The sequence below is a fragment of the Rhinoderma darwinii genome, chromosome 10, assembly GCF_050947455.1.
Source record: "Rhinoderma darwinii isolate aRhiDar2 chromosome 10, aRhiDar2.hap1, whole genome shotgun sequence".
Lineage (NCBI taxonomy): Eukaryota > Metazoa > Chordata > Amphibia > Anura > Rhinodermatidae > Rhinoderma > Rhinoderma darwinii.
In genome coordinates, this window is record NC_134696.1 from 85,152,957 (window position 1) to 85,179,022 (window position 26,066).

Below are 26,066 nucleotides of genomic sequence, written 5' to 3' on the forward strand. Positions count from 1 at the left end.
GCTCCCCTGATTCTAACGCTTCAGATGCCGAGGTCGCAATTGACCACGGAATCAAAGTGATCTTTGATTCTGCCCGTTGCAGTGAGGGGTCGGCTGCATTACACAGCCATCACCCGCTAAGCATGGAGCGAGCTCAGCCTGTGAGCCAGTGCCATACTTCCCCTTAACGGCGGCCACGTACATGTTTAAGGGGTTAAAGACTATGTACACCATTTGGAAGCATATTTTTTTTAAATTAAATGAATTTGTGTTTCAACGTTCAAATTGACTTTTAGTTAAAAAAAAATTTTTTTACTTTTTACGATACAGATTCTATATATCCTGCTTCAAAATGTCTTCATTGAGAAGGTGAAACGTTTTGGAGTGCTGCTTCCTCGCTGCTTGATTTTTATGATCCACAAGAAGTCACTCTTTAGATGCCCTGCACCTACCGTATGGTTGTTTTGCCACAGTGCTGCTTCATTGAGTTTCTGCTTTCTTCTTCTGCTTCTATGTATCCTGTATACATGTATCGTTCTCTCTCAGCTAAACATGTCAGTTCAGCCAAACTGACGGCTCGGCTGAGAGCGGGTCCTGCGTGTCTCTAACACACAGGATCCAACTAATATCAGTTACATCTAAGTTCATTACTTAAATGTGATAAATTTTAGGTGGACCCTGTGTTAGAGACACACAGGACCCGCTTAACAAAGCCGTCAGTTCAGTTGAATTGATGTATTAGGCTGAGACAGAACTATAGATGTATACAGGATATAAAAAAGCTGCACCATAGCAAGTAAAAAAATTTTTTAATAAAAGTAAATTTAATACAAAAAAAGAATAAAACTTTCTATTAAAGGTGTACATAGCCTTTAAAGGTTTATTAACACGTCATTTCACGCTATATGCTGATTTATTTATTTTTTTCTAGAAATTGTACACCCCAAGGAGTAGTTCACACAGAGACCACGTCGGAATTAGCCCCAAAAAACATCAAAAATCCCAATTTATTGTTTTCAATGGGAGGCAGAGCCGTTTTTTTCCCAGATGGCTTTTGGCCGCTTGCGGTAAAAATAAACACCATGTTGTGTTTTGCTGCGGTTTCCGCCTCTGACCTCCCATTGAAATCAATGGGAGGCAGAAAAAACCTGCGGCGCTCATTTCTAAGCGTTTTTCGCAGCTTTTTTTGCCTGCGGTCCTTGCCATAGATTTAATGGCCGCGGGAAAAAAAATGCCACGAAAAACACGGAAAGAAAGAACGCTGGCAGTTCAAAATCTGCCTCAAAATTGAGGCAGATTTTTCTGCCTACAAAAAAACTCTGTGTAAACAGAGCCTAAGAAATAGTACCTAGCTGCTCATGTCTGGGCATGTCTATGCTCACCTATGTCACATCCTGCCCTGTATTTGAGGATAATTATTCCCATCTTCTCACATTCCTAAGGCTACATTCACACGAGCGTATCAGATTCACGCGCGTGAATGTAGTCCGTGTGTGTTGCGTATGCATTAGTGTACTTTGCGAGTGGCATGTGTTATTCACGCACTCGCAAAACAATCAAATTGATCTAATTGATGCGCAAATCGCGCACTGCACATGGATGTGCATCCGTGTGCAGTGCGTGGTTTTCACGCACCCATTGACTTCAATGGGAGCGTAGGTGCGTGAAAACGCAACCAATATAGGACATGCAGTGAGTTTCACGCACTGGGCTCTCGCTGCGTGAAAACTCGCGCATGTGTGAACGGCCCCATTGAAATCAATGAGTCAGTGTGCTGCGCATGATTTCCCTGCGCAGCACACGGACGTTATTCACATTCGTCTGAATGGGCCCTATGGCAACACTTGAAGGCACCAACTCCCGGGCTGACAACTTCTGCACGTTTTTATTAACAATAAATATTTATTGGTTGTTGCTGACTGAAATGTTATTATGTTATGGCAATTCTAGAGCAGTGATAGTTAAACCATCACCTAGAGCAGAGGCTTCTGGATTGTGTCTGTAAGTGAATATTTCCCCAATATAAAAAATCACTACTAAATATAAGTCCTTGGGTCGTCTTCAGTCCAATCCAATCATGGTCCGCGATTACAGGCACATTCAGCCGTGGACAGCCACCCGCATTTTCGGCCCGTGCTCCCATATAAAATATGGGAGCGCGGTCTGTAAAAAGCAAAAGATGGGACATTTCACGCGCGTCGCACGGACCTATGTAAGGCAATGGGGACATTCAGACATTCCGTGTTTTTCATGTAGCGTGTGTCACGACATGTCCTATACTTGAGCGTTTTTTGCGCATCACGCACCCGTTGAAGTCAATCACGCGCAGCACACGGACACACTTTCGTGTGCTGCGCGTGATTCACGCAACAGTAGATCAAGAAATGAAGGGAAAAATAAAACCACCTCCTTCATTTATTTTTCTAAACCTCAAAACCGCGTGTCATAAAGATGCCATATGTGTGAAAATCACACAGCCACACACCATTCACTGATGACACACGGAACTGCAACGCGCAAAAAACGCTGCAATTTTTGCGTGTGCAAAACGCACACGTTCGTGTGAATTTCGCCTAAGGGTATGATCACAAGTAGCGTAAACACGGCAGATTATCCGCAGCGTATTACAGTAGCAGAAGTGAGGATGAGATTTGAGCAAAGCTCATCCACATGCTGCGTTAAAAATGCGCTGAAAAAACGTTCATAATTTGACCTGCGTTTTTTTTTTTTAATCTGCAGCATGTCAATTTATGCTTCGGAATCGCTGCTTTTCTGTTGTGGGTTTTCTCCCTTTGAATTCAATGGGGAGGTAAAACCAGCAACAAATAGCGAATGTTCCGATTTTTACGACGGAAAAGCTGTGATTCCGACTCTAAAATCGCAGCTTTTTTTTTGGTGTAAAATGAATGAAACGGTTTATACCACCCGAGCGCCGTCATAGTGACACTTTTTTCTGTTGCCCATCCAGGCCGGCCTCCGGGGATGACGTTTCATCCCATGCGACTGCTGCAGCCAATCACAGGCTGCAGAGGTCACATGGACTGTAACGTCATCCCAGGAGGCCGGCCTGCACGGACAACAGAGGCGGAGAACGAGGTAAGTATAAACTTTTTTTTTTTCAATCACTGTTTACTGCAGCGGACATTGCACCTGAAAAAAAGCACCCCAATTTGGTGTGGAATTCCCTGCGAGTTCCAGGACGGATACACCGTGTACTTTTACTCAGCATATCCGCCCTGTGTGAACGTGGCCTATAACTAAAATGTTACAAAATAAATGTGATCTGACAGTGACACCGCGCCACATTTCTGTGATATTTTGACCATACCCGTACATAGAAAAGGTTTGGCCTCAAGATCGAAAACAAGGGGTGCCGGGTAAAAATTCTATAAATATACGTGTAGACCATTGTACAGCTTGCAGCACTTTTTATAGTTGTGCCCCAGCGTGTAAGGGCTTATTCAGACGAACGTATAATACGTCCGTGCTACACGCGTGATTTTTACACGCCTCACACGGACCTATGTTAGTCAATGGGGCCGTTCAGACAGTCTGTGATTTTCACGCAGCGTATGTCCGCTGCGTAAAACTTACGACATGTTCTATATTTGCCCGTTTTTCGCGCATCACGCACCCATTGAAGTCAATGGGTGTGTGAAAACCGCACACAGATGCACTTCTGTGTGCCGCGCGTGATGTGCGCTACGGTAGTCAAAACTATGAATGAAAACAGAAAAACAGAGTGTCATAATAATGGCGGCTGCATGAAAATCACACAGCCACGCATCATATGCTGATGACACACAGACCTTTTGTGGACCTTTTGCGCGCGCAAAACGCCGCGTTTTTTGCGCGCGCAAAACGCACACGCTCGTGTGAATCCGGCCTTAAGTATACTAATCTGTCATAACCTGAAGTTTAACGTGTACCATACACACAAGGATCCTGCTGATCTACATGAGTCTCCAGTTTACACAACTAGCTGCATATTTACAGTCTACATAGGAAGGAATGTAGAGGTCGCTCATACCTCCCGGTAGGATGATCATGACGGTGACATATTCTCTACATTCAGTGCAGAAAGCTGCTTATCAGCCAATTGCTTCAAGGCATTTTTTTCATATCCTGTATACAGAGCAGCTGTATCTAGCGCTGAATCCTGTATCCGTCAGGTCAGTGGAACTGACGGGTTCAGTGTCAGCGGGTCCTGCATGTCTCTGACACTCAGAATCGAGCTGTTACCTTTCACATCTAAGTTCATAACTTAGATGTGATCGATAACAGGTGGACCCGAAGACACTGAACCCGTCAGTCCCGCTGATATGACGAATTCAGGTATTAGCGCAAGATACAGCTGCTCCGTATAGATACATAACAGCTGTATCTCAAAAAGTAAACATTATTTTGAATAAAAAATATTTAGACAGTTGCACCAATCACACTGATAGACATTTTAAAAAAAAATTTAATTTAAAAAAAATAAAATCTGCCATCACTGTATAGTACATGTTGGGTGGACATAGGCAGTTTAGGGCCCCTGAACAAGAAAGGTTTATGGGCACCTTGCTTTGTAATAGCAAATCTACAGCGAGTTAGGTACTAGAGCTCCTTTCTAGACGGGCCTTCAATGGCGTTGCAATTTCTCTGGTGGATTGTACTTCATCAGTAAATATGAGCCGTGGCAACAGTCCTGTAAGGGTATGTTCACACACAAACTCAAAAACGTCTGAAAATACAGAGTTGCTTTCAAGGGAAAGCAGCTCCTGATTTTCAGATATTTTTTTTGGAGCTGTTTTCTAGAGTCAGTGAAAAACGGCTCCAAAAACGTCCCAAGAAGTGCCCTACACTTCTTTTGACGAGCCGTCATTTTACGCGCCGTATTTTGACAGCGACGCGTAAAATAAAGGCTCGTGGGAACAGAACATCGTAATTCCCATTGAAAGCAATGGGCAGATGTTTGTAGGCGTATTAGGGGCGTTTTTTCAGGCGTAATTCGAGGCTTAAAACGCCCGAATTACGCCTGGAACCACTGCGTGTGAACATACCCTAACAGTCCTTTACATGCAACCTCAATGATGGCTGTTATGTTTTTTGTTTTTCACGAAGGTGGTGTGGGCACTTTTTGCCAACTGGGGTCTGGCATGTCTGCTCCTGGGTTACATATATGCGGGATGCGTGTTTGTGACGTGGGAATAAGGGGCACCAGATACACCAGATAATGCTTATCTCACAGTAAAAAGATTGGGCAGGACAAAATCCAATCCATCCAGTACTTCTTCCTCCTAAGGCTTGATGCACACGGCCGTGCCCGTAATTACGGTCCGCGATTACGGGTACGGCCGGCCGCAGACAGCCATCCACATTTTCAGCCCGTGCTCTCATACAAAGTATGGGAGCACGGTCCGTAAAACGCAAAAGATTGGACATGTAGGTCATGAAGCTCCCGGCGCGCAGTTTTTGTGCAGATTTTAATGCCGGAGGATGGTTTGGGACTCTGCACTTATTGAGTCAGCGGAGCGTTGGTAACTTTTAGGGTATGTTCACACGGCGGGGGTCCGTAACGGCTGAAATTACGGGGATGTTTCAGCCTGAAAACATCCCCGTAATATCAGCCGTACCGGCATGTGCAGGCGCTTGAACGCCGCGTCAATTACGGGCGTAATTAGCGCTGCTATTCATTGGAGTCAATGAATAGCGGCTCCAATTACGGCCAAAGAAGTGACAGGTCACTTCTTTGACGCGGGCGTCTATTTACGCGCCGTCATTTGACAGCGGCGCGTAAATATACGCCTCGTGTGAACAGACAAACGTCTGCCCATTGCTTTCAATGGGCAGATGTTTGTCAGCGCTATTGAGGCGCTATTTTCAGACGTAATTCGGGGCCAAAACGCCCGAATTACGTCCGTAAATAGGCCGTGTGAACATACCCTTAGGGTGCGAACAGATACAGTGTAAACACTGCAAATGTTCCGCAGCGTATTACGGTAGCAGCAGTGAGTGAGATTCCAACAAATCTCGTCCCCACACTTCAGAAAAATGCTGCCATTAAAACCGCATATAAATTGACCTGCGGTGCGGTAACTTCAACCGCAGCATGTCAATTAATGCTGTGGACATGCAGCTCCTCTGCGGACATGCAGCTCCTCCGCAATGTGGTGCAATTTTTCGGACGGCATTCCCTGCGGTGTTCTGGGCGGATACACTGCGCAGCTTGACGCAGTGTATCCGCACTGAATACGCTGTGTGTATTCGTACCCTTATGCACCTCAACACTCGGTGACCCCGCTCTGTAACTTTACGTGGTCTCCACTTCGTAGCTGAGTTGCTTTGGTTCCTAAACGCTTCCACTTTTCAATAATATCACTCACAGTTGATGGTGGAATATCTAGGAGGGAGGACATTTAATGAACTGACTAGTTGCAACGGTGGCGTCCTATTAGGGTCCATTGAGATTTTGCAGTTGATGTGCGATTAAAACGGCATAGAAGAATCACATTGAAAAAACGCATGCACTTTTGCAGCGATTTGGTACATTTCTCAGTAATTACCGCAACCATATAGAAAACAGATTCATCTGTTCCACGTGATTTTCTTACAGGGGTTGAAATGACTTCACAAGAAAGAAGAAATATCACCAGCACACGGCCCTGGAGAAAAAAAACGTACCAAAAAACTGCAGAATAAAACGGCACTATATTCCGCACTAAAAAAACGCATGACATTTAGAAGATTTTCAACAGCCGATCGTCTGCTAGTTGATGCGGAAATTTTCTGCAGCAAATCCGTCACGTGTGGACAAGCGCTAACGGATTACACAACGGAAGTGTGAAGCATTGCACGAGTATGGGGGGATCTAGTGTGTGGGAAGGTGATCTGCTAAAAACAAATCTTTCATGGAATCTCTGCAACTTTCTCCTCACACATTTGCTCCGCATTCCTTCCAGTCATTTATCATGTAACCTATGAGGAAGCTTCATTGTAACCAGGATGTGTAAAGTATAATCTGGGGGGTGTAGATTATAATCTGGGGGGTGTTAAGTATAATCTTGAGGGAGGGATGAGGATATTTGGATGTGCACATATTGCACTCCATTGGCACTCGGTCTATCAGCCTGGAAGTGTCTCTTTTAGCATGTCCCCTCCCCACACTATCGCTGACTGGAGGTGGAGGAGGAGCTGCAGCTGCACGGGAGCAGTAGGGGCTGCGGAGCACTGAGCTCGGATCTGATGAGGGATTCACACCCGGCATTCCCCCTCTCTGGATGGCATGTTGCTGGTAACTCTCTTCCTGCTGCTGTGTTCAGTGCAGACAGGTGAGTCTCACCCACTTCACACACCTGCCCAGTGCAGGGGGCAGTCACCAGGGACAGGGCACTTGCTACAGTTGGAGCAGAGTTTGTTAGATGCTCTTCACCTGTGTCTGGACAAGTTCCCCCATACTTGTGGCATTCTCAGTAATGGCATTAATCAGGTGTCTATGTACTGAGGGCTAAGTGCCCATTGCTCAGGTGCCCACTGCCAGCTCTGCTTGTTCTTCCAGTCCTCTCTGTATTTTTACTTGCCTTTTGTTTGCTTAACAAATGTATCCTGTGAGTTGGTAAATTCTAGCTCCCAGTACACACAGTGCAGATACTTTACATAAGCTTTATTAGAAATGGATGTGGTTAGATGTATATAGTGTATGTTCAGGTCTTGTATATACCTCATATGGGTGTAATGTATGTCTTCTACTATCTGTATATTTATGGTGCTTTTATATCTGTGCATGTTGATGATTTGGGGTTTAGGAAAAGGAGGGGGATGTTGATTGTTACAAATACATGATCGGGAGGGGCCATAGAATTTTCCATAAAGTGAAGGGTTAAAGCTGGCACTAGAGGGGGGGGGGGGGGTATAATTATTGCCACTCACACGGTTCATGGTTGGTCTTATAGTGCCTGTAGGTGATGCTTACTTATAGGGTTAGGGGGCAAAGGGTTAAATCTTTAGACTTTTTTGGAAAGAATAAATGCCCAGTGATACTCTCCGCATCTGGCGCCACACTCATTAATTCTAGTGCCCCCGGACCTCGGGTGTACCCAATACTGGAAGTGCTATACTGTATATATTTAGGCAGTACTATAATAATTCTAGGCAGTGCTACAAGCAATATAAACCGCGTGATAATGAATGGAACCTGCACTATACACATTGAAGATCGGTGGTACCCTAAACATTGGGTATAATCGGATCTGGTATAATGGAATAGAATAAGTAGTCCTATAGCCGAGCGGGCAGTATGTATGGGCACTGATAAATACTGCTATGTGGAGTGGCATAAATGATAGACGCTGTGTATATGGCTGGCGTCGGGTCTACTTGTTTCTCTTGTTAGATTTCATTGTTCCTTTCATGTCTTAACAAGACCCCCTTGGGGGGGGGGGGGGGTGGACAGACTTTTAAATATTCCAGAACTTGCACTGAGCTGACAAAGTTGTGCATTTCATAACCACATTTAGGGCATTGTATAGTGTGCAGAATGGGCATCATCGAGAGCTGGGCACTGGAGCGCAAAGCATTGTGATGCTGCAGAGCAATTGTATGGGATAGATAGTGTTCTGCTTCCAACATGAGACGCTCGCTGTCCAAGATCCGGTGGCATTGCCTGTTGCAATAGGCAGAGCGGAGCCACACACTCTACAATGTGTACGGAGTCACAGAAAACAGTAGTGGTTCCATTTTCAGCCGTAATTCCTGTGTATTTACATAATTCTGCTTATACGAGGAATACATTTGCTATATGAAGGATCTTTTGTAGAGCGGGGGTTGCATTGCGTGCAGATCCTTGCGCCTCTAGGTTTTCGCAGAGCATTGACGGTAGACTGCTGACACTGATACACATGATACTGGTGGAGTGTTCCTCAAAATTGTGGTCGATGACTCCGGTGATGTTCTTATAATATTTACTGGCAATGGTCAGTCCGCACAGTTTGCAATAAATGATCCAATTTTTTCTGACCACTTTCTGATAAACCTTGCCCGTTTTTCTAATGACTGCAATGATTTTGTAAATTAACGTGGTGAATTGTGTAATACAATGTGCAAAATTTGAAAACCTGTCCGATTTTTTTAATTTTCCATGGATTTCAGTTGTATCTGGTCCGGATTCTAGTCACTGGTCAAATTGTGTAAAAATTGTTACGTCTATGGGCAGTTGTTGGGTCCTGAATGTGATCTTGCGGATTTCCTTTATTAGCAGCTCAATGTGATCAGAGCAGTCACGATATCTGTCAGTGAATATCACGATATCTGTCAGTGAATATCTGCTGCCCGGATCAGACCTGATCTCACCCCTTTACAAATCTTTTTGGACTCCTCTTTCCGTCTCCCCTCTCTTCTCTTTCTATACGTCCGTCTGTCCCCGGTACCTGTGCTATACATGAAGTCGATCACCTGCACTGTCTCCACTCCCTTTGTTTGCTTTCTTTTCACAAAAGGGACACATGTTCGTTTGTGTTGCCAGGAGTGAGGTGCAAACACAGGATGTGATAAAACAGAGGGGATACTGTTTCTCACCCGGGACAAGCCTGGACCTGTCGGAAAAATTCGAGGAAATCACTTGGATCATTCAGTTATTGGGTTAAATTCTCCTCTTAAACTGCCCTAGCCAGGACTAAGATTCCCTGGGCATTGCGCCCCCCCCCCCCCGGGTGTACTGTCGCTAGTACTAGTAGAGTGCCCCAAATTCTTCATTTCCAAACCCTAAATGCAATAACCCTAAATGCAAAAAATGCAGCCTCCTACTAAACCATGAAGAGATCCTTGCGCAATTTCCATCCATTGCAGCAGATGTACATGTCGTCGGAGCACAATGCCCCATTTTTGGGTTTGGTATAGAGGAACACCTTCCAGCTCTGGAGCATAGGCACAGAATCTATACCTGGGCCCAGCACTTAACCTCTGACCTGTTTGCCTGCCGCCATATATGACTGTGTAGGATCTATATACACCGTTCATGATACCTATGTATTGTGATTAGATCACTGTAAAACTATCATGAAATGGCGTAATGCCTCTATACGGGCCACTAATACCACGGCCAGTCTTTTACGTGGCAGGGGTATTCGCAGGCCTCCAGACGTCAACCTTTCCCCTGTTACTTCACTATTGGTTTGGCGTCATATCAATGTCCAAAATGTGAAATTTTACAACTGCGCGGTGAACACTATTGCGATGCCAGGAGCCAACGTATTATTAAGAACATGGGTTTCCAGGATGCCATCTCCTTCTCGTGCCCGTGTATTGCACCAGTGTTACGTCTTGGCCCCCCCGTGTTGAAAATATGAGATCTTCTTCTCCTTATCCATCACTATTCAGCAGGACAGTCATGTCCTTAATGGTTTTCCTAGAAATTTTTTGGTTCATTTTATACCTCCAGGGTTTCTATAAAAAAAAAAAAAATATTCTGAGTTTATTTGAATCCTTGTTTTCTGCACTTCCAGTCCCTTCTCTAAAACAATCTGTTCCAAACTCCCTAGCAGAATGTATCGGCAAGGAATAAAGAGAAGTCCTGGCTCACCCCCTGGTGAATACATATGTACAGCCCTAGCGATACAGTGTTTATCTCATGAATTGGTACAGCGCTGTGGAGTATGTTGGTGCTATATGAGCATCAGGAAAATGATTGCTACTTGTCTTTTTTTGGTCGTCCATTTTTGATCGCAGAGCTACCAGGCGAACTCATTGCCCTAAAACTCGTTGTACCAGAATTACTACCTATTGATTTTTCGTATTTGTAAAATGAGTTGTCTGTATATCCCATTGTAAATATGTTTGTATCTTTTTTTTGCCAGTCTGATGAATTTCTCGTTACACCGATTTTCATATTTTACATAAACACATTTAACAATGATTAGATCTATCAGTAATATCTCTGCAGTGCACATAATGGCCGAGATCTGCTTATGTATTCATGTATGTATAAATATCTTTCTGTGTATGTATGTGTGTATATATATATATTTATTTTTTTATATTTTTTTTTTCATACGTACTCTTATATACATACACATCCATATTTACCCATACGTACTCATAGTCATGCATGCATATTCTTATTTATACATACTCATACATATACATTACATACATATTTATACATTCCATATACATACATATATACTCTTATATAAACACTCATATATACATATATACTCTTATATAAACACTCATATATACATATATACTCTTATATATACACACATACATATTCACACATTCACATACTCCTACATTACATACATATTCATACATATATATTCATAAATATACAGACTTAAAGTTTACACATTAAAATAATTTTGCATATATTTGACAATTGCATTCTTTGTGCATCTTTATGTCTGCATGTATCAATCGCTTTTAATGCATATGTGAACACTGCCTTTGAGTCCTCCTATAATTCGGAGTCATTGATCTTCTTCCTCTAGGATTTGTTGGGTCAGTGGAGTTGTGATTTTAGGTGTAAGACTATTGAACCACCGTATATATATATGTGTGTTACCTTTTTGTTCCTTTTGTGGTTTGGTTGCGTTAAGCTGCTTGTTTGTTCCGTTCTGCTTGGGGTATTTTTACGCTCCTCGTCACCCCCTCCTCCTTCTTACTGTAACTTGTGCCCTCTGGGATGAACCCTGAGCTCCCCATTAATCAGTAGGTCAGACCTCTAGGGCTCTCCCAGACTCTTCTTCTGTCCAAGACGACCATCCCACTGCCAGGGACACAATTCATTGTCTCCTAATTAGCTCAATTAACCCCATTCTTTGCTCTTCCATATGCTGTAGATATAAAAAAACAAAACAAAAAACTAGACCTATATAGGGGTATATTGCTTTTAGTAGGATTCACTGCAAGCAAGCGGTGTGCTGCTGCTAATTATTCCTGTACCTACAGCTCATTAACCCTTCCAAGGCTGCAAGATGTAAAGGGGGGGGGGGGGAGGCAGCCATTTGTCTTAATTTGCCTTACAACGCATCTTATCATAAGAATCCATCGCAGTTTTAAGAGATGCTTGAGCCTGATCACACACAGATGTAGTGGAGCGTGGACAAATACGCCAGATATTCTGTGCTCTTTAGAAAGAGAACCACGTTTTAGGAGGATATAAACTCCCCCCTCCCCCCTCCTCGTTATTAAAAGATGCAGAATTACATTTTCAGCTCTTGATTCCTTTAAACCTGCAAACGTTTTTCTTTTTCTTCGTTTTTTTTTTTTTCAAGCTTTGCAGTGAAAATCCTGCACATACCGTCTCCACTTCTGTGTTTGTCGTCCTTTTTTTTTTCTTTTTTAAATTTTTTATTTTCGACTTGCAAATGAGAGGCTCGGATTCCGAGCCATTTAGCAGATTTCCAGACCAAACAAGGAAAATGTTTTCAAGTGAGATGAAACATTTTGCCCTACAACATCTCTTTCCCCTCTACTGGACAAGAGGTTCATGAGCATCTACCAGATCCGCTCATTCTACTCCTGTATGACATTCCCCCCATTGTTGTAATGTTACGGATGGCATGATAAGAACATTTCCCCGGCCCTACACGGATATGGGTACCATATTTCCAGGCTACTTTCATCGGGGTTCTCGGGGAGTTTCGACAAGGCGCAGGAGGCAGTAAAGGGTTAAGCGAGACTGAGACGTAGCTGCGCGACGCAGGGGTCGGGTTTTTTGCACTTCATTTGTTTATGTTAATGTTTGCGACAGAAATAAGATGCAGGAAGGTGGGGGATGGATGCTGGAGGGTGGGTGGTGGAGCGCATCATCTGATTGAACTGTAAGGTTTATCTTGTGTTTGTACAGAGCCGTTTTTGAGAATCATTTACCTCATGGAAATGTGATTCTAAGAAATATGAAATTTTTGAATTTTTTGGGGATCCGGATTTAGAAATGTGAGAAATGTAATGTAATGTTGTGTTCTTGGGTAAAGGGTTAGGCAGTAACGTATGGAAAGGACGACGGAGGACTCAAAGTGTACGAATGATGTGATTTTTTTTAGGTCCATGTGTAGATTGGGGTAGGGTGGTGGAGATAATATTGTATCATTTTAATGAATTTTGACGACTGATACTCAACAATATTCTTTTTGTATGGACCACTATAGGTGTCAATATTCCTCACCAAATAGACAAACTATCCAATATGTATTTGACATCAGGAACGTTCATCCAGTAACATCAAACGCACAAAATGATTGGGACATGGATATTGCATTGACCTTTACAAGAAGAACCCCCTTGATTTTTAGCAGATGCAATGAAAAAAATTTTTTTTTGCAAATCTACATTTTTAGGTCACTGAAACTAGAAACTGATTTCCTTTGGCCAGAATTGAATCATCGTCGTACAGTAGATGTGAAGATTGAGGCTTTGACTGTTAAAATCATGGCTGAAACTTCAGAATGCCCTAATGCACACGACCACGGGGATTTTGTGGTACGCACAACCACAGATCCGTTGCGGTCCTCTAGTCCGCAAAGAAACTTCCGTTGTTGATCATTAGTATTCACGGAGCTGTCAAAATAAAAGTCCGATCCGCAAATACGGACCCCAAAATGACATGTCCTGAGTTTTTGTGGCCTTGATTCGTGGCCTCCTCACAGATCCGTGAACACCACAGCTATGTGCGTGGGACCATATAAATGAAGGGGTCCATGTGCTGTCCACAAAATTGCAGATGGCACACGGACAAAAACCACGATGGTGTGCATTAGGCCACATTATAGGTTCTAGGTACATTGGGTGAGGTATCTTATGTGTCTTCCTTCATTAATTTGTTCTAAAATTGGATTTGATATCAGTCGTGTTAATCTACCAAACGTGAACTTAAAGTGTAGCTAAAGTTTTGACATGTCATAGTGACATGTCAGAAGTTTGGATTGGTGGGGGTCCGAGCACTGAGACCCCCACCAATAGCTAGAACAAAACAGCAGAAGCGCTCGTGTGAGTGCTCAGCCGTTTCGTGTCTGTTCGGATTTTTCCGGAAATGTATCGGTGTACGGACTCAATAGAAAGTCTATGAGCCCGTACTCCGATACGTCGGCTCTCCGGAAAAAGCCGAACAGACACGAAGTGGCTGAGCGCTCACACGAGCGCTTCTGCTGCTTCGTTCTAGCGATTGGTGGGGGTCTCAGCGCTCGGACCCCACCAATCCAAACTTCTGACATGTCAGAAGTTTGTCAAACGTTTAGCTACACTTTAAAGGAAACATATGGGTGCTAATGTATCAACCTTTCTACGTCAGTTTTCTGGCTTAGAGAAGTCGCAAAAAGGCCCAAAAGTTAGTTTTGGCCTTTTTGCACCACCCTCGCCACTTTTGTGGAAAGAGGGTGTGCCTTTGGAAAAGGGTGTGTGGCCGCAGCTACCCCCTATTGGACAGTTAAAAAATATAAAAAAAATATGTATACTCACCTTGCTGCTCCTCTTCTTCTCCCCTCCGGGTCTCCTCATAGTTTATAGCACGGCTCAACCAACGTACGGACTCCGGGCAGCGTCAGGACGTTGTATGTGGCGCAGCACTAATGATGTTTAAGTGCTGCTTCGCATAAAAGGCCCTGACGCTGCTCGACATCGTGGCCTTGTATGAGCCACGCTGGAGTGATACGGGGACCCATAGGGGAAAAAAGAGAGCATAGAGGTGAGTATGTGTTTTCTTTCCTTTATTGCCGACGGGGGGTGGGGATGGATGAATGGATGGCACAACATCCGAGTTGAATCAGTATTGTGTCAGTGTGTTCTGGGCGTCCATTTTTAATTTTTTATTTTTTTTGTTCTTATACAATTGGAGATTCTCTTTTTTTTATTATTATTTTTTTTTTTACGTGTGTCAAAATAAAAGCTTACTGCTTTTTTTTCAGTGACTGTCTCCTAACAACCCATCAGTAGAAAAACTGACCACACTAATTTTTTTGTTTGACCCATTAACTTGAGTAGACAAGTCCAACGTGAAAAGTAGTCCATGTTGCGATAGTCCGTGCGAAAATCGGACATGTGGATGATGAGTCTATTGACTTTTATGGGTCAGTGTTCAGTCCGTATTCTGGCTGTCGTACACTGGGACATCACATGGACGTGAACATCGCTCGTCTGAACAGGCCCCAACACACTATCCACTATGAGAAACCAGCGTTGGCGCTATCCTGTTCAGGGTTACGGAGAACTTTGAGCAGGGCTGAAGAGATGCTAGCATGTAGGTGACAAAGCCAACACTTTATATGCATAGACGAGATGTGTGGAATGCTTTCCTGAACGGAATATCATTTTAATTGCTATAAAATGTATTTATACAACAGTTCTAGAAATGTCTTCATTATTTTCCGGGACAATGCTTCAGGCTCGGTAGGAAACCATGTTGAACAACAGCCATTGTTATTACGGTCTCTCCAGATCTAGGCTTCTATGTTCACAACTTTCACTGTACTGTTCTAACTATACAATTCACGGTTTATAGAAATGAAAGGTGAAGGATGGGAGGGAGCAGGAGGGATGTGGCTGCCTACTTAGTGTATAGCAAAACTTCTCACTGTGTTAACCAGAGATGTCTTTATAAAGAGGTAGAACACCGACGTGATCTAGTCGCCCGACATTTACCATTCTGCACACAATAGCCATAGAGAAAAAACTATTGAAATGAGTTACCTAGTAGCAATGCTTGTGTCTGGAATGTAGTCGTCCATATAGTCTCCATTATTTACAGTAATACTAAGGCATTAGAGAAAATGACGGCTGCATGTACTTTGGAGAGTTTATAAGTGAATAGTCCATATTTCCGAGAAATTGTCTATCTTTGGAATTCGTCTTACGTTGCCCATAGACATTGGAAATTTGTCTTCCGACTTCAGTGTAATCCATCAATCACCTTTTTGTAAAGAGGCGGTGTAAAAATAGAAAAGTTGCAAAATGTTTTTTGCACAAATTGTGACTCTTCTAGAGCGCTTCACAAATTCCGCCAAATGTCTATGAGGGCTACCAGAATCACCGCTTTCATCTGACGTAGCGAAAATATTCTACTAACTGGGTGGATTTTTCCAATCTCAGTCTTTTTTTTTTCTTTTTCACTTATGTAATTGGTGGCGAAAGAGTCTGCCAGATACTTGGCTCTCAGGCCTCCATGCTAGTTTACTAGTGAAGAGAGGTGAATAAGCCGCTGGCAGACCCCTCTGGCAGCTTCTTATCTCCCACATGAACAAAGCAAAAGATCAGGCATGTTGAAACCCATCGTGCCGATCCCTCTTTCCCCCAACATCTGCTGTCTGGGGAGAGTTGGGAGGCCTCCCATGCACATAAGATCATTGATCCCGCTGAAATTGGATGTTCGGCTAACTTTTTTTTTCTTCTGCGTATGGCCTACTTTAATCCAGCCGTAGACATAAATTAATTTCTGTGTTAAAGTTTTTTGTTTTTTTTTGCCAACAATTAAAATGGCAGATGCCACAAGTACCTTTTTTTTAATTTCTGCATTGATCACTAATAAAATTTGTTCTGGTTGTTAGCCAAGTCACATGTACTGTTCATATCTTTTATTGAGCATGTTGCGTAAATATCCATAGTGCATGGAGAAAAAGTAAGTGAACCTGTCTGTTAATGACTTCTCCAAAAGCTTATTGGCAAAAGGTGTTTCAATTAAGCAGATGAGATTGGAAGTGTGGGTTTCACAGGTGTTTTATCAATTAAATAAAGGCACACAAAGCTTGGTTACTGACAAATCTGTTTTTCTGAAAAAAAGATTGGTTATTGTGAAACATACTTCAAGGCAAACAATTTTTCAAAGACCTCAGAAGACGTGTTATACAGATGGATGAACCTGGAAAAGGCTACAAAAGCATTGCTAAAGACCAGAGCAGAACGGGCAATGCTGAAAGAGGTAAGAAAGAACCCAAACGTAATAGCAAAAGACCTACTGAAGACTCTACAACTTGCAAAAACCTCTGCTTATGTGTGCACTATTAGAACATCACTGAACCAGAAGGGTGTTCATGGAAGGACACCTTGAAGGTATCTGCTGCTGTCCAAATAAAGCATAGAGGATGGTCTCAAGTTTGCCTGAGACCACCTGGATTTTCTTCCATGCTTCTGGGAAAATGTTCTATGGACAGATGAGACAAAAGTGTAACTTTTTAGCAGAAAGGCACAACACTATGTTTGGAGGAAAAGGAACGCTGCTCACGCACACCAAAACCTCAGCCCAACTGTGAAGCATGGTGGAGGGAGCATCATGGTTTGTGACTGCTTTGCTGCCTCAGGACCAGGATGCTTTGTGATCATTGCGGGAGCAATTAATTCAAAGGTGTAAGTGCAGCGGTCCATGACCTGAAGTGGAAGACACGTTGGATGATGCAGTGACGGTCCTGACCATAAAGGGGTTGTCTGGGCACGGACAACTGATAACCTATCCACAGGATAGATCATTAGTATATGATCGGTGGGGGTTCGACACTCGGACCCCGCACCAATCAGCTGCTCTGGCTGCCTCCGGGTGCCAGATGTTATGCAGAGTTCGGAGCCGGAAGCCGATGGCTTTGTACACTGCATAGCGACCGTGCTGCAGAATTGCAGCTTAGCTTCTATTCACTTGAGTAGGAGCAGAGCTGCAGCACTGCAGCTCAGCCGCTATTCTAGACCGGAGCCATCTGCTTCCAGCATGGACAACCGGTGCCTAGAGGCAGCTGATCGGTGCGTGGTCGGACCCCCACCGATCATATATCATATGAAGATGACTTCTCCTGTAGATATCCCATACTGTCATCCGTTGCCCGGGCAACCTTTTTTAAGCCTATCGAGATGCTGTGGCTTGACCTGAAGAGGGCTGTGCAAAGCATCCCAGAAATATTGACAAACTAAAAGGGTCCAAGATCCCCCAGAGTTTTTTGTTTTTTTTTGTGTGAACAAGGCCAAACACATTTGCAGGGACGAATGGTCCAAAATTCCTCAACGTTGTGCAAATCTTATGTGCAGCTACAGGAAACGTTTGGTGGAGGTAAATGCTGCTAAAGGAGATCTAAAGGTTATTAAATTCAAGGCTTCACTTCTACTTGCACTGTGGATCATTACTCAATGTACAACTTTTTGTGTTCAGTTACGTTGTGTTGGTCTATAATTGTGATAAGTAATTCCAAAGGGTTAGATAAGTTGAAGATAGGCACATGTCCATCAAGCTCAATCTTTCTCAATGTTCACTTACCTTTTCTTACAACTGTATACCGCGCTACCTGACTAAAATGGCTATACTTTTGTTTGGACCATAGATGGGTATTCCCACCTTATACAATTATGGTATATCCACAGGATCTGCCTTAAATGTGTGTGTGTGTGTGTGTGTATATATTTATATATTACAGGATTAGCCATTTTGTTATTTGCCTTTTTAAATTTCCATACGTTTTACTGAGCTGCGCAATCTACATTAACAGCCTATGGGCTAAATTTAATTAGAGCCGTAAATTGGAATTCGCACTATTTAATATTTGTCTTTTCTCACTTCATTCCACAGATTGTTCTATTGTCAAGTTCTGTATTCATTTAAATCATTCTGCTCCTCCAAGTATAATTCATGTCTTGTTTTCACATAGGGCAGTAGGGAACAGTATAATTGCCGTTCTCATATTGCGGTTTCAGCCTTGTCATTAAGTACAATTGCACCATTTTTTATATTCAGATTTTAATGGTGTCACCTTTTTAATGGGGATGCCGCAACTGATATTGGAAGAGCTGTGTAAAAAGTATAGCAGCTGTTCCTAGTAACCAGTTAGGTCATGGCTTCCATTTTTCTCTCTGTCTGAGGCCTTATTCACACGAACGTGTTATACGTCCGTGCTACGCGCGTGATTTTCACATGCGTCGCACGAACCTATGTTAATGAATGGGGCCGTTCAGACTGTCAGGGAATTTCACGCAGCGTATGTGCCCTGCGTGAAACTCATGACATGTCCTATATTTGGCAGTTTCAATTTCCGTTGCGGGGTCCATCCGACGGAAACTTTAGACGGAACAACGCTGATGTGAACAGGCGCTTAGTGTGTTCAATTATGAGCAGCAAAGGAAATGAAGCGGAAGCGTACGAGCGCTGCGGCCCCTTCTCCAGCCATGTTTTTCTACTCCTGGACAATCCCCTTAAGCAGTTCTTTATTCAGTGGAGTAAACAGAAGAGAGAGGCCATAGCATAAATCAAAATGACCCCCATTATGATGCCCCCTAGGACAGGAGGGCCGGATATTTGTATCTCACTCTACATCCTTTCCATGACGCTTGGGCCAATTCTCCACCTGCCTAATTTCTAACAATGCAGTTCCTCAAGTGAAGGGTAGGTTCTTCCCATCTAATAGCAAAGTGGATAGGACCAACTAGGACTGGGCCCCCTCTCTCCAAGGGCCCGATGGCCGCCTCTATGGTAGACAGGTCTTTGTCTCTTAATATATTTTTTAGAATAGCTCCAATGTAGAGCACCACCTTAACTTTGCTAGTGCCCTATAAGAATTTGCCTCCATTCTGAACTTGTTCTTGGCTGCTCTGCCCACATTTCATTCTTCACATTACACTGAGGTTATATTTTTTTATCTTTTACACCTCACTTTTCTGCTCCGTTCAGGAGTCTTCTAGGGAATATAGTTGTATGATATAGCGGAAAGCCTCGCTAGAGCCAATGAACTTTAACCTTTTCCAAATTACCCATTTGTTATCCCATAAAAGACCAGCAGGGAAGCCATTAAAACCCTTCAGAAATTTCCTAGAATGGAAAATTGTTGTTGTGCCCAAAAATGGTGAAGTTATTTTATCGAAGGTAAATTCTTTGCATTGTGTAGAAACATCCAGTTTATTATATTTATGTGCATGCTGTCTAACCCACTTTAGTGTCCTCTACAGAAGAGCGAGCCATATCTGAATGGCCTGTGTAGTGAAGGTGTTAATGTATGGCACGGTGCAGAGACAAAGGCTCGGCGTCAGTCAGCGCGTGCGAGAGGGGTAATTACTGTCAGCCTGGTAATGAGAGAGGAGGGGGTCGGATTGTAACCTTCCCCCATCTCTATTGCCGGTTTCACTTCCTTCAGCCGCTTGTTTCCTCAACAACGTCCTATCAGCTGTAATAACTGCTACATGGGAGGTTAGTCTTGGAAGTGGGAGAGTCGTTATATCCCTCTCCATATATTAAAGGAGCACTAAACCTAAAATTCAAAGCTGATCAGTCACATGTTTGTATGTTTCTGGAGGTTCTCCGACCTGGAGGTATGGAAGATACGTTATTGAGCATATAGACAGAAATTCCTGTTGGGTTATTTTCACACGCACTGTTTTCAGACGTAATTCGGGAGTTTTACGCCTCGAATTACGCCTGAAAAATCGGCTCCATTACGCCTCCAAACATCTGCCCATTGCTTTCAATGGGTTTTACGGTGTTCTGTTCCCACGAGGTGTAATTTTACGCGTCGCTGTAAAAAAGACGACCGTGAAAAAAGTGCATGTCACTTCTTGGGACGTTTTTGGAGCAGTTTTTCATTGACTCCATTGAAAAACGGCTCCAATATCGTCCGTATAATAAGCCGCGAAAAACGCGAGTAGTTACAAAAACGTCTGAAAATCAGGAGCTGTTTTCGCCTGAAAACCGCTCCGTAATTTTAGATGTATTTTGCTAAGCCGTGTGAACATACCCTAGCTGTCACTAATCCAATTAAAGAAAACTGCACTAAGACTCTATCCGCCGCCTAAAATTGTAATGGCAGGAAGGAGGTGAAGGGAAAGTGAGCCCTAATCTACCCACCGCCCTGTCCCTGCCTACTTGCAACGACTCGCCCTAGGCGACGAGGTACAACTGGGCGGCGGTCCCTACGCTGGCTAAGTGCACAGGAAGACAAACAGGGGACACGCAAGGGAAGGGGCAGTAGCCACGGAACGCCACGAGGAAACGGGGCGGCGAACGAACAGTCAGGACCAGGACGAAGTGAGTACACCCGAGCGGGCACGGAGACAGAAGCAAGCCAGGGGCAAAGCAAAGCAGGTCAAGCAGAACTGCAGCAAGGCAGAAGCACGGCAGAAGCAGGCTGGAGCAAGCAGCAGTGGGGCCAGGAATCCAAAAGAATTACAAGCACTGAGGGAGAGCACAGGGCAGGTAATAAAGGGCAGGGGGCGGAGCTAACTCCGACAGACCAGGCCGCGATAGGCTCTCCCACTCCTGAGCCTGCCACCCTGGTTGGTGGGAGATGGTGTCAGTCGAACAGGTCTGGCCTCAGGTGTGGATTGATTAATCCCAGGAGTATAGCTAGATGAAGTACCTGGCAGATCCCTAACAGTACTCCCCCTTTTATGAGGGGCCACCGGACCCTTACTAAGGGGACCCGGTTTAGTGGGGAAGAGGAGGTGGAACCTCCTGATCAATACCCCAGCGTGAACATCACGGGCAGGTACCCAAGTCCTCTCCTCCGGCCCGTATCCTCTCCAATGGACCAGGTACTGGAGGGAGCCCTGGACCATCCTACTGTCCATAATATTGGCCACCTCGAATTCCACCCCCTCAGGGGTGAGAACGGGAACAGGAGGTATCCTCGAGGGGGACCAGGACGGGGAGCAGCGTTTAAGGAGGGAGGCATGGAAGACGTCATGTATGCGAAAGGATGGGGGGAGCTCCAGACGGAAGGATACAGGGTTGAGGACTTCAATGATCTTATAAGGTCCAATAAATCGGGGAGCAAACTTCCTGGACGGGACCTTAAGGCGCAAGTTCCTGGACGACAACCAGACCAAATCCCCGACGACAAACCGGGGGTTAGCAGAACGTCTACTATCCGCCTGAATCTTTTGTGCGCTCTGGGACGCCTCTAGGTTCTTCTGAACCTGGGCCCAGACAGTGCACAGTTCCCGATGAACCTCCTCTACCTCAGGATTATTGGAACAACCAGGGGAGACGGAGGAGAACCTTGGGTTAAACCCGAAATTACAGAAAAACGGGGAGACCCCTGACGAGTTACTGACCCGGTTATTCAGGGAAAATTCAGCGAGGGGAAGGAATGAGACCCAATCGAATTGACAGTCAGAGATGAAACACCTTAAATATTGTTCCAGGGATTGGTTGGTCCTTTCCGTTTGGCCATTAGTTTCGGGATGGAAGGCGGAGGAGAAGGACAGATCAATCTCCAACTTTTTACAAAAAGCTCTCCAAAATAAGGAAACAAATTGTACCCCTCTGTCAGAAACGATATTGACTGGGGCCCCATGGAGACGCAGGATGTGTTTCACAAACAAAGAAGCTAACGTCTTGGCGTTAGGTAGCTTCTTAAGGGGCACAAAGTGGCACATCTTGCTGAAGCGGTCGACTACCACCCACACCACCGACTTGCCCTGAGATGGAGGCAAATCGGTGATAAAATCCATGGAGATATGGGTCCAAGGTCTCTGGGGGATGGGCAAGGAACGTAGTAGGCCAGCAGGTCGGGACCTAGGGGTTTTGGACCTAGCGCAAACCTCACAAGCGGCGACGTAAGCCCTAACATCTTTAGGCAACCCAGGCCACCAATAGTTTCTGGTAATGAGGTGTTTGGTGCCCAAGATGCCAGGATGACCAGATAGAGCGGAGTCATGGTTTTCCCTGAGTACCCTCAGCCGGTATTGCAGGGGAACAAACAGTTTGTCCCCAGGGACGTTCCCGGGGGCTGTACCCTGATCAGCCGCGATATCAGAAGCTAAATCAGAATACGTGGCAGAGACGATTATACCAGGGGGTAAAATACAAGCAGGATCCTTCTCGGAAGGAGGATTGGCCATGAAACTACGTGACAGAGCGTCAGCCTTAATATTCTTGGACCCAGCCCTATAGGTAACCAAGAAATTAAATCTGGTAAAGAATAGTGCCCACCGAGCTTGTCTAGGATTAAGCCTCCGGGCCGATTCTAGGAAAACCAGATTCTTGTGATCCGTAAGGACCGTTACCTGGTGTCTGGCCCCCTCCAGGAAGTGCCGCCACTCCTCAAAAGCCCATTTAATGGCTAGAAGTTCGCGGTTGCCAATATCATAGTTACTCTCCGTGGGCGAAAACTTCCTAGAGAAGTAAGCACAGGGGCGGAGATGGGTGAGGGAGCTGGTACCCTGGGACAAGACGGCCCCCACTCCCACCTCGGAAGCGTCAACCTCCACAATAAATGGCTCCTCTTGGTTGGGCTGAATCAGCACGGGGGCCGAGATAAAGCACTTCTTGAGAGTCTCAAAGGCCTGGACGGCCTCAGGGGGCCAATGGAGGACATCGGCACCCTTGCGGGTAAGGTCCGTAAGAGGCTTAGCGACGACCGAGAAGTTGGCAATAAATCTCCTGTAATAGTTGGCGAACCCTAAAAAACACTGTAACGCCTTAAGGGAGGCAGGTTGGACCCATTCCGCCACAGCCTGAACCTTGGCAGGGTCCATGCGGAATTCATGAGGAGTGAGGATTTGCCCTAAAAATGGTATCTCCTGTACCCCAAAGACACATTTTTCAGTCTTAGCAAACAGATTATTCTCCCGAAGGACCTGGAGCACCTTCCTGACATGCTCCACGTGGGAGGACCAGTCCTTGGAAAACACCAGTATGTCATCAAGGTACACAACAAGAAAATTACCCAGGTACTCTCTCAGGATTTCATTAATAAAATTCTGGAAGACAGCAGGGGCATTACACAACCCAAAGGGCATGACCAGGTATTCGAAATGACCCTCGGGTGTGTTGAACGCAGTTTTCCACTCATCCCCCTCTTTGATGCGGATAAGGTTATATGCCCCCCGTAGATCGAACTTAGAAAACCATTGGGCTCCCTGAACCTGATTAAAAAGATCCGGAATCAAAGGAAGTGGGTACTGGTTCCTTACGGTGACCTTATTCAGGTTACGATAATCAATGCACGGCCTAAGACCACCATCCTTCTTCCCCACGAAGAAGAAGCCAGCACCTACAGGAGAAGTCGAGGGGCGAATGAAACCCTTGGCCAGGCATTCTTGGATATATACCCTCATCGCTTCACGTTCAGGACATGAAAGATTAAATATCCTACCCTTAGGAAGCTTGGCACCAGGCACCAAATCGATGGCGCAATCGTAATCTCTATGGGGGGGCAACACCTCGGAGGCCTCCTTAGAAAACACATCGGCGAAGTCCTGAACAAACTCAGGAAGCGTGTTTACCTCCTCCCGGGGAGAAATAGAGTTAACAGAAAGACATGACATAAGACATTCATTACCCCATTTAGTGAGATCCCCAGTATTCCAATCAAACGTGGGATTATGCAACTGCAACCAGGGAAGGCCTAAAACCAGATCAGACGATAATCCCTGCATCACCAGTACAGAGCATTGCTCCAAATGCATGGAGCCAACAAGGAGTTCAAAAACAGGAGTATGCTGAGTAAAATAACCATTAGCAAGGGGGGTTGAGTCGATTCCTACTACAGGGATAGGATAAGGTAAATCAATACAAGGCATCTTTAGAGACATAGCAAATTCCACAGACATGTTATTAGCAGATGAGCCAGAATCCACGAAAGCACTGCCCGTGGCAGACCGGCCAGCAAACGAGACCTGAAAGGGAAGCAAAATTTTATTGCGTTTCACATTAACGGGAAATACCTGTGCGCCCAAGTGACCTCCCCGATGATCACTTAGGCGCGGAAGTTTTCCGGCTTCTTATTCTTGCGCCTGGGACAGGTGTTCAGTAGATGCTTGTCGTCCCCACAGTAGAAGCAGAGACCATTCATTCTGCGAAACTCTCTACGTTGTCGAGGGGACATGGAGGCCCCGAGTTGCATAGGTACCTCCGAGTCCTCCGTGGAGGGGCGAGGAGACGGGACCTCGGGGGGAATCGCAGAAAAGTCAGAGGGGAGCACACTGAAGCGTTCTAGCTGACGTTCCCTGAGACGTCGGTCAAGTCGTACTGCTAGGGCCATAACCTGGTCAAGGGAGTCAGGCGAGGGGTAGCTAACCAGCAGATCCTTCAGGGCGTCAGATAATCCTAACCTAAACTGGCACCTTAGGGCCGGATCGTTCCACTGAGAAGCTACGCACCACTTCCTAAAATCCGAACAGTATTCCTCAACCGGTCTCCTACCCTGACGTAAGGTCACCAGCTGACTCTCGGCTAAAGCAGTCCTGTCAGTCTCGTCGTAAATGAGTCCGAGGGCAGAGAAAAAACGATCAACAGAGGAAAGTTCAGGGGCGTCAGGAGCCAAGGAGAAGGCCCACTCTTGGGGCCCTTCCTGGAGTCGGGATATGATGATACCCACCCGCTGGTTCTCGGAACCAGAGGAGTGGGGCTTTAGGCGGAAATACAGTCTGCAACTCTCCCGGAAGGAGAGAAACGTCTTACGGTCCCCTGAAAACCGGTCAGGTAGCTTGAGGTCAGGTTCTAGAGGTGAGGTGAGGGGTACTACTAAAGCAGCGTCACCCTGATTGACCCTTTGGGCCAGGGCCTGGACCTGTAGGGAGAGGCCCTGCATCTGCTGGGTCAGGGTCTCAAGGGGGTCCATGATAGCGTCAGCGTAGGAGAAATGGTAGACTAGGTAAGGGCTTGTAATTATGTAATGGCAGGAAGGAGGTGAAGGGAAAGTGAGCCCTAATCTACCCACCGCCCTGTCCCTGCCTACTTGCAACGACTCGCCCTAGGCGACGAGGTACAACTGGGCGGCGGTCCCTACGCTGGCTAAGTGCACAGGAAGACAAACAGGGGACACGCAAGGGAAGGGGCAGTAGCCACGGAACGCCACGAGGAAACGGGGCGGCGAACGAACAGTCAGGACCAGGACGAAGTGAGTACACCCGAGCGGGCACGGAGACAGAAGCAAGCCAGGGGCAAAGCAAAGCAGGTCAAGCAGAACTGCAGCAAGGCAGAAGCACGGCAGAAGCAGGCTGGAGCAAGCAGCAGTGGGGCCAGGAATCCAAAAGAATTACAAGCACTGAGGGAGAGCACAGGGCAGGTAATAAAGGGAAGGGGGCGGAGCTAACTCCGACAGACCAGGCCGCGATAGGCTCTCCCACTCCTGAGCCTGCCACCCTGGTTGGTGGGAGATGGTGTCAGTCGAACAGGTCTGGCCTCAGGTGTGGATTGATTAATCCCAGGA

At 45.3% G+C, this 26,066-nt stretch overlaps 1 protein-coding gene across 3 annotated transcripts in view; it reads left to right on the plus strand.

Annotated features, from left to right (window-relative positions):
• Positions 1-7,150: 7,150 nt before the first annotated feature.
• The window catches only part of DSCAML1 (DS cell adhesion molecule like 1), a 186,904-nt gene continuing 167,988 nt past the window's right edge, over positions 7,151-26,066 (plus strand). For all 3 annotated transcript variants that reach the window (XM_075840151.1, XM_075840152.1, XM_075840154.1), the window contains exon 1: positions 7,151-7,292. In XM_075840151.1, coding sequence (XP_075696266.1) covers positions 7,247-7,292 — 46 coding nt within the window. In that variant the 5' untranslated portion in view covers positions 7,151-7,246. The remainder of the gene's footprint in view (positions 7,293-26,066) is intronic.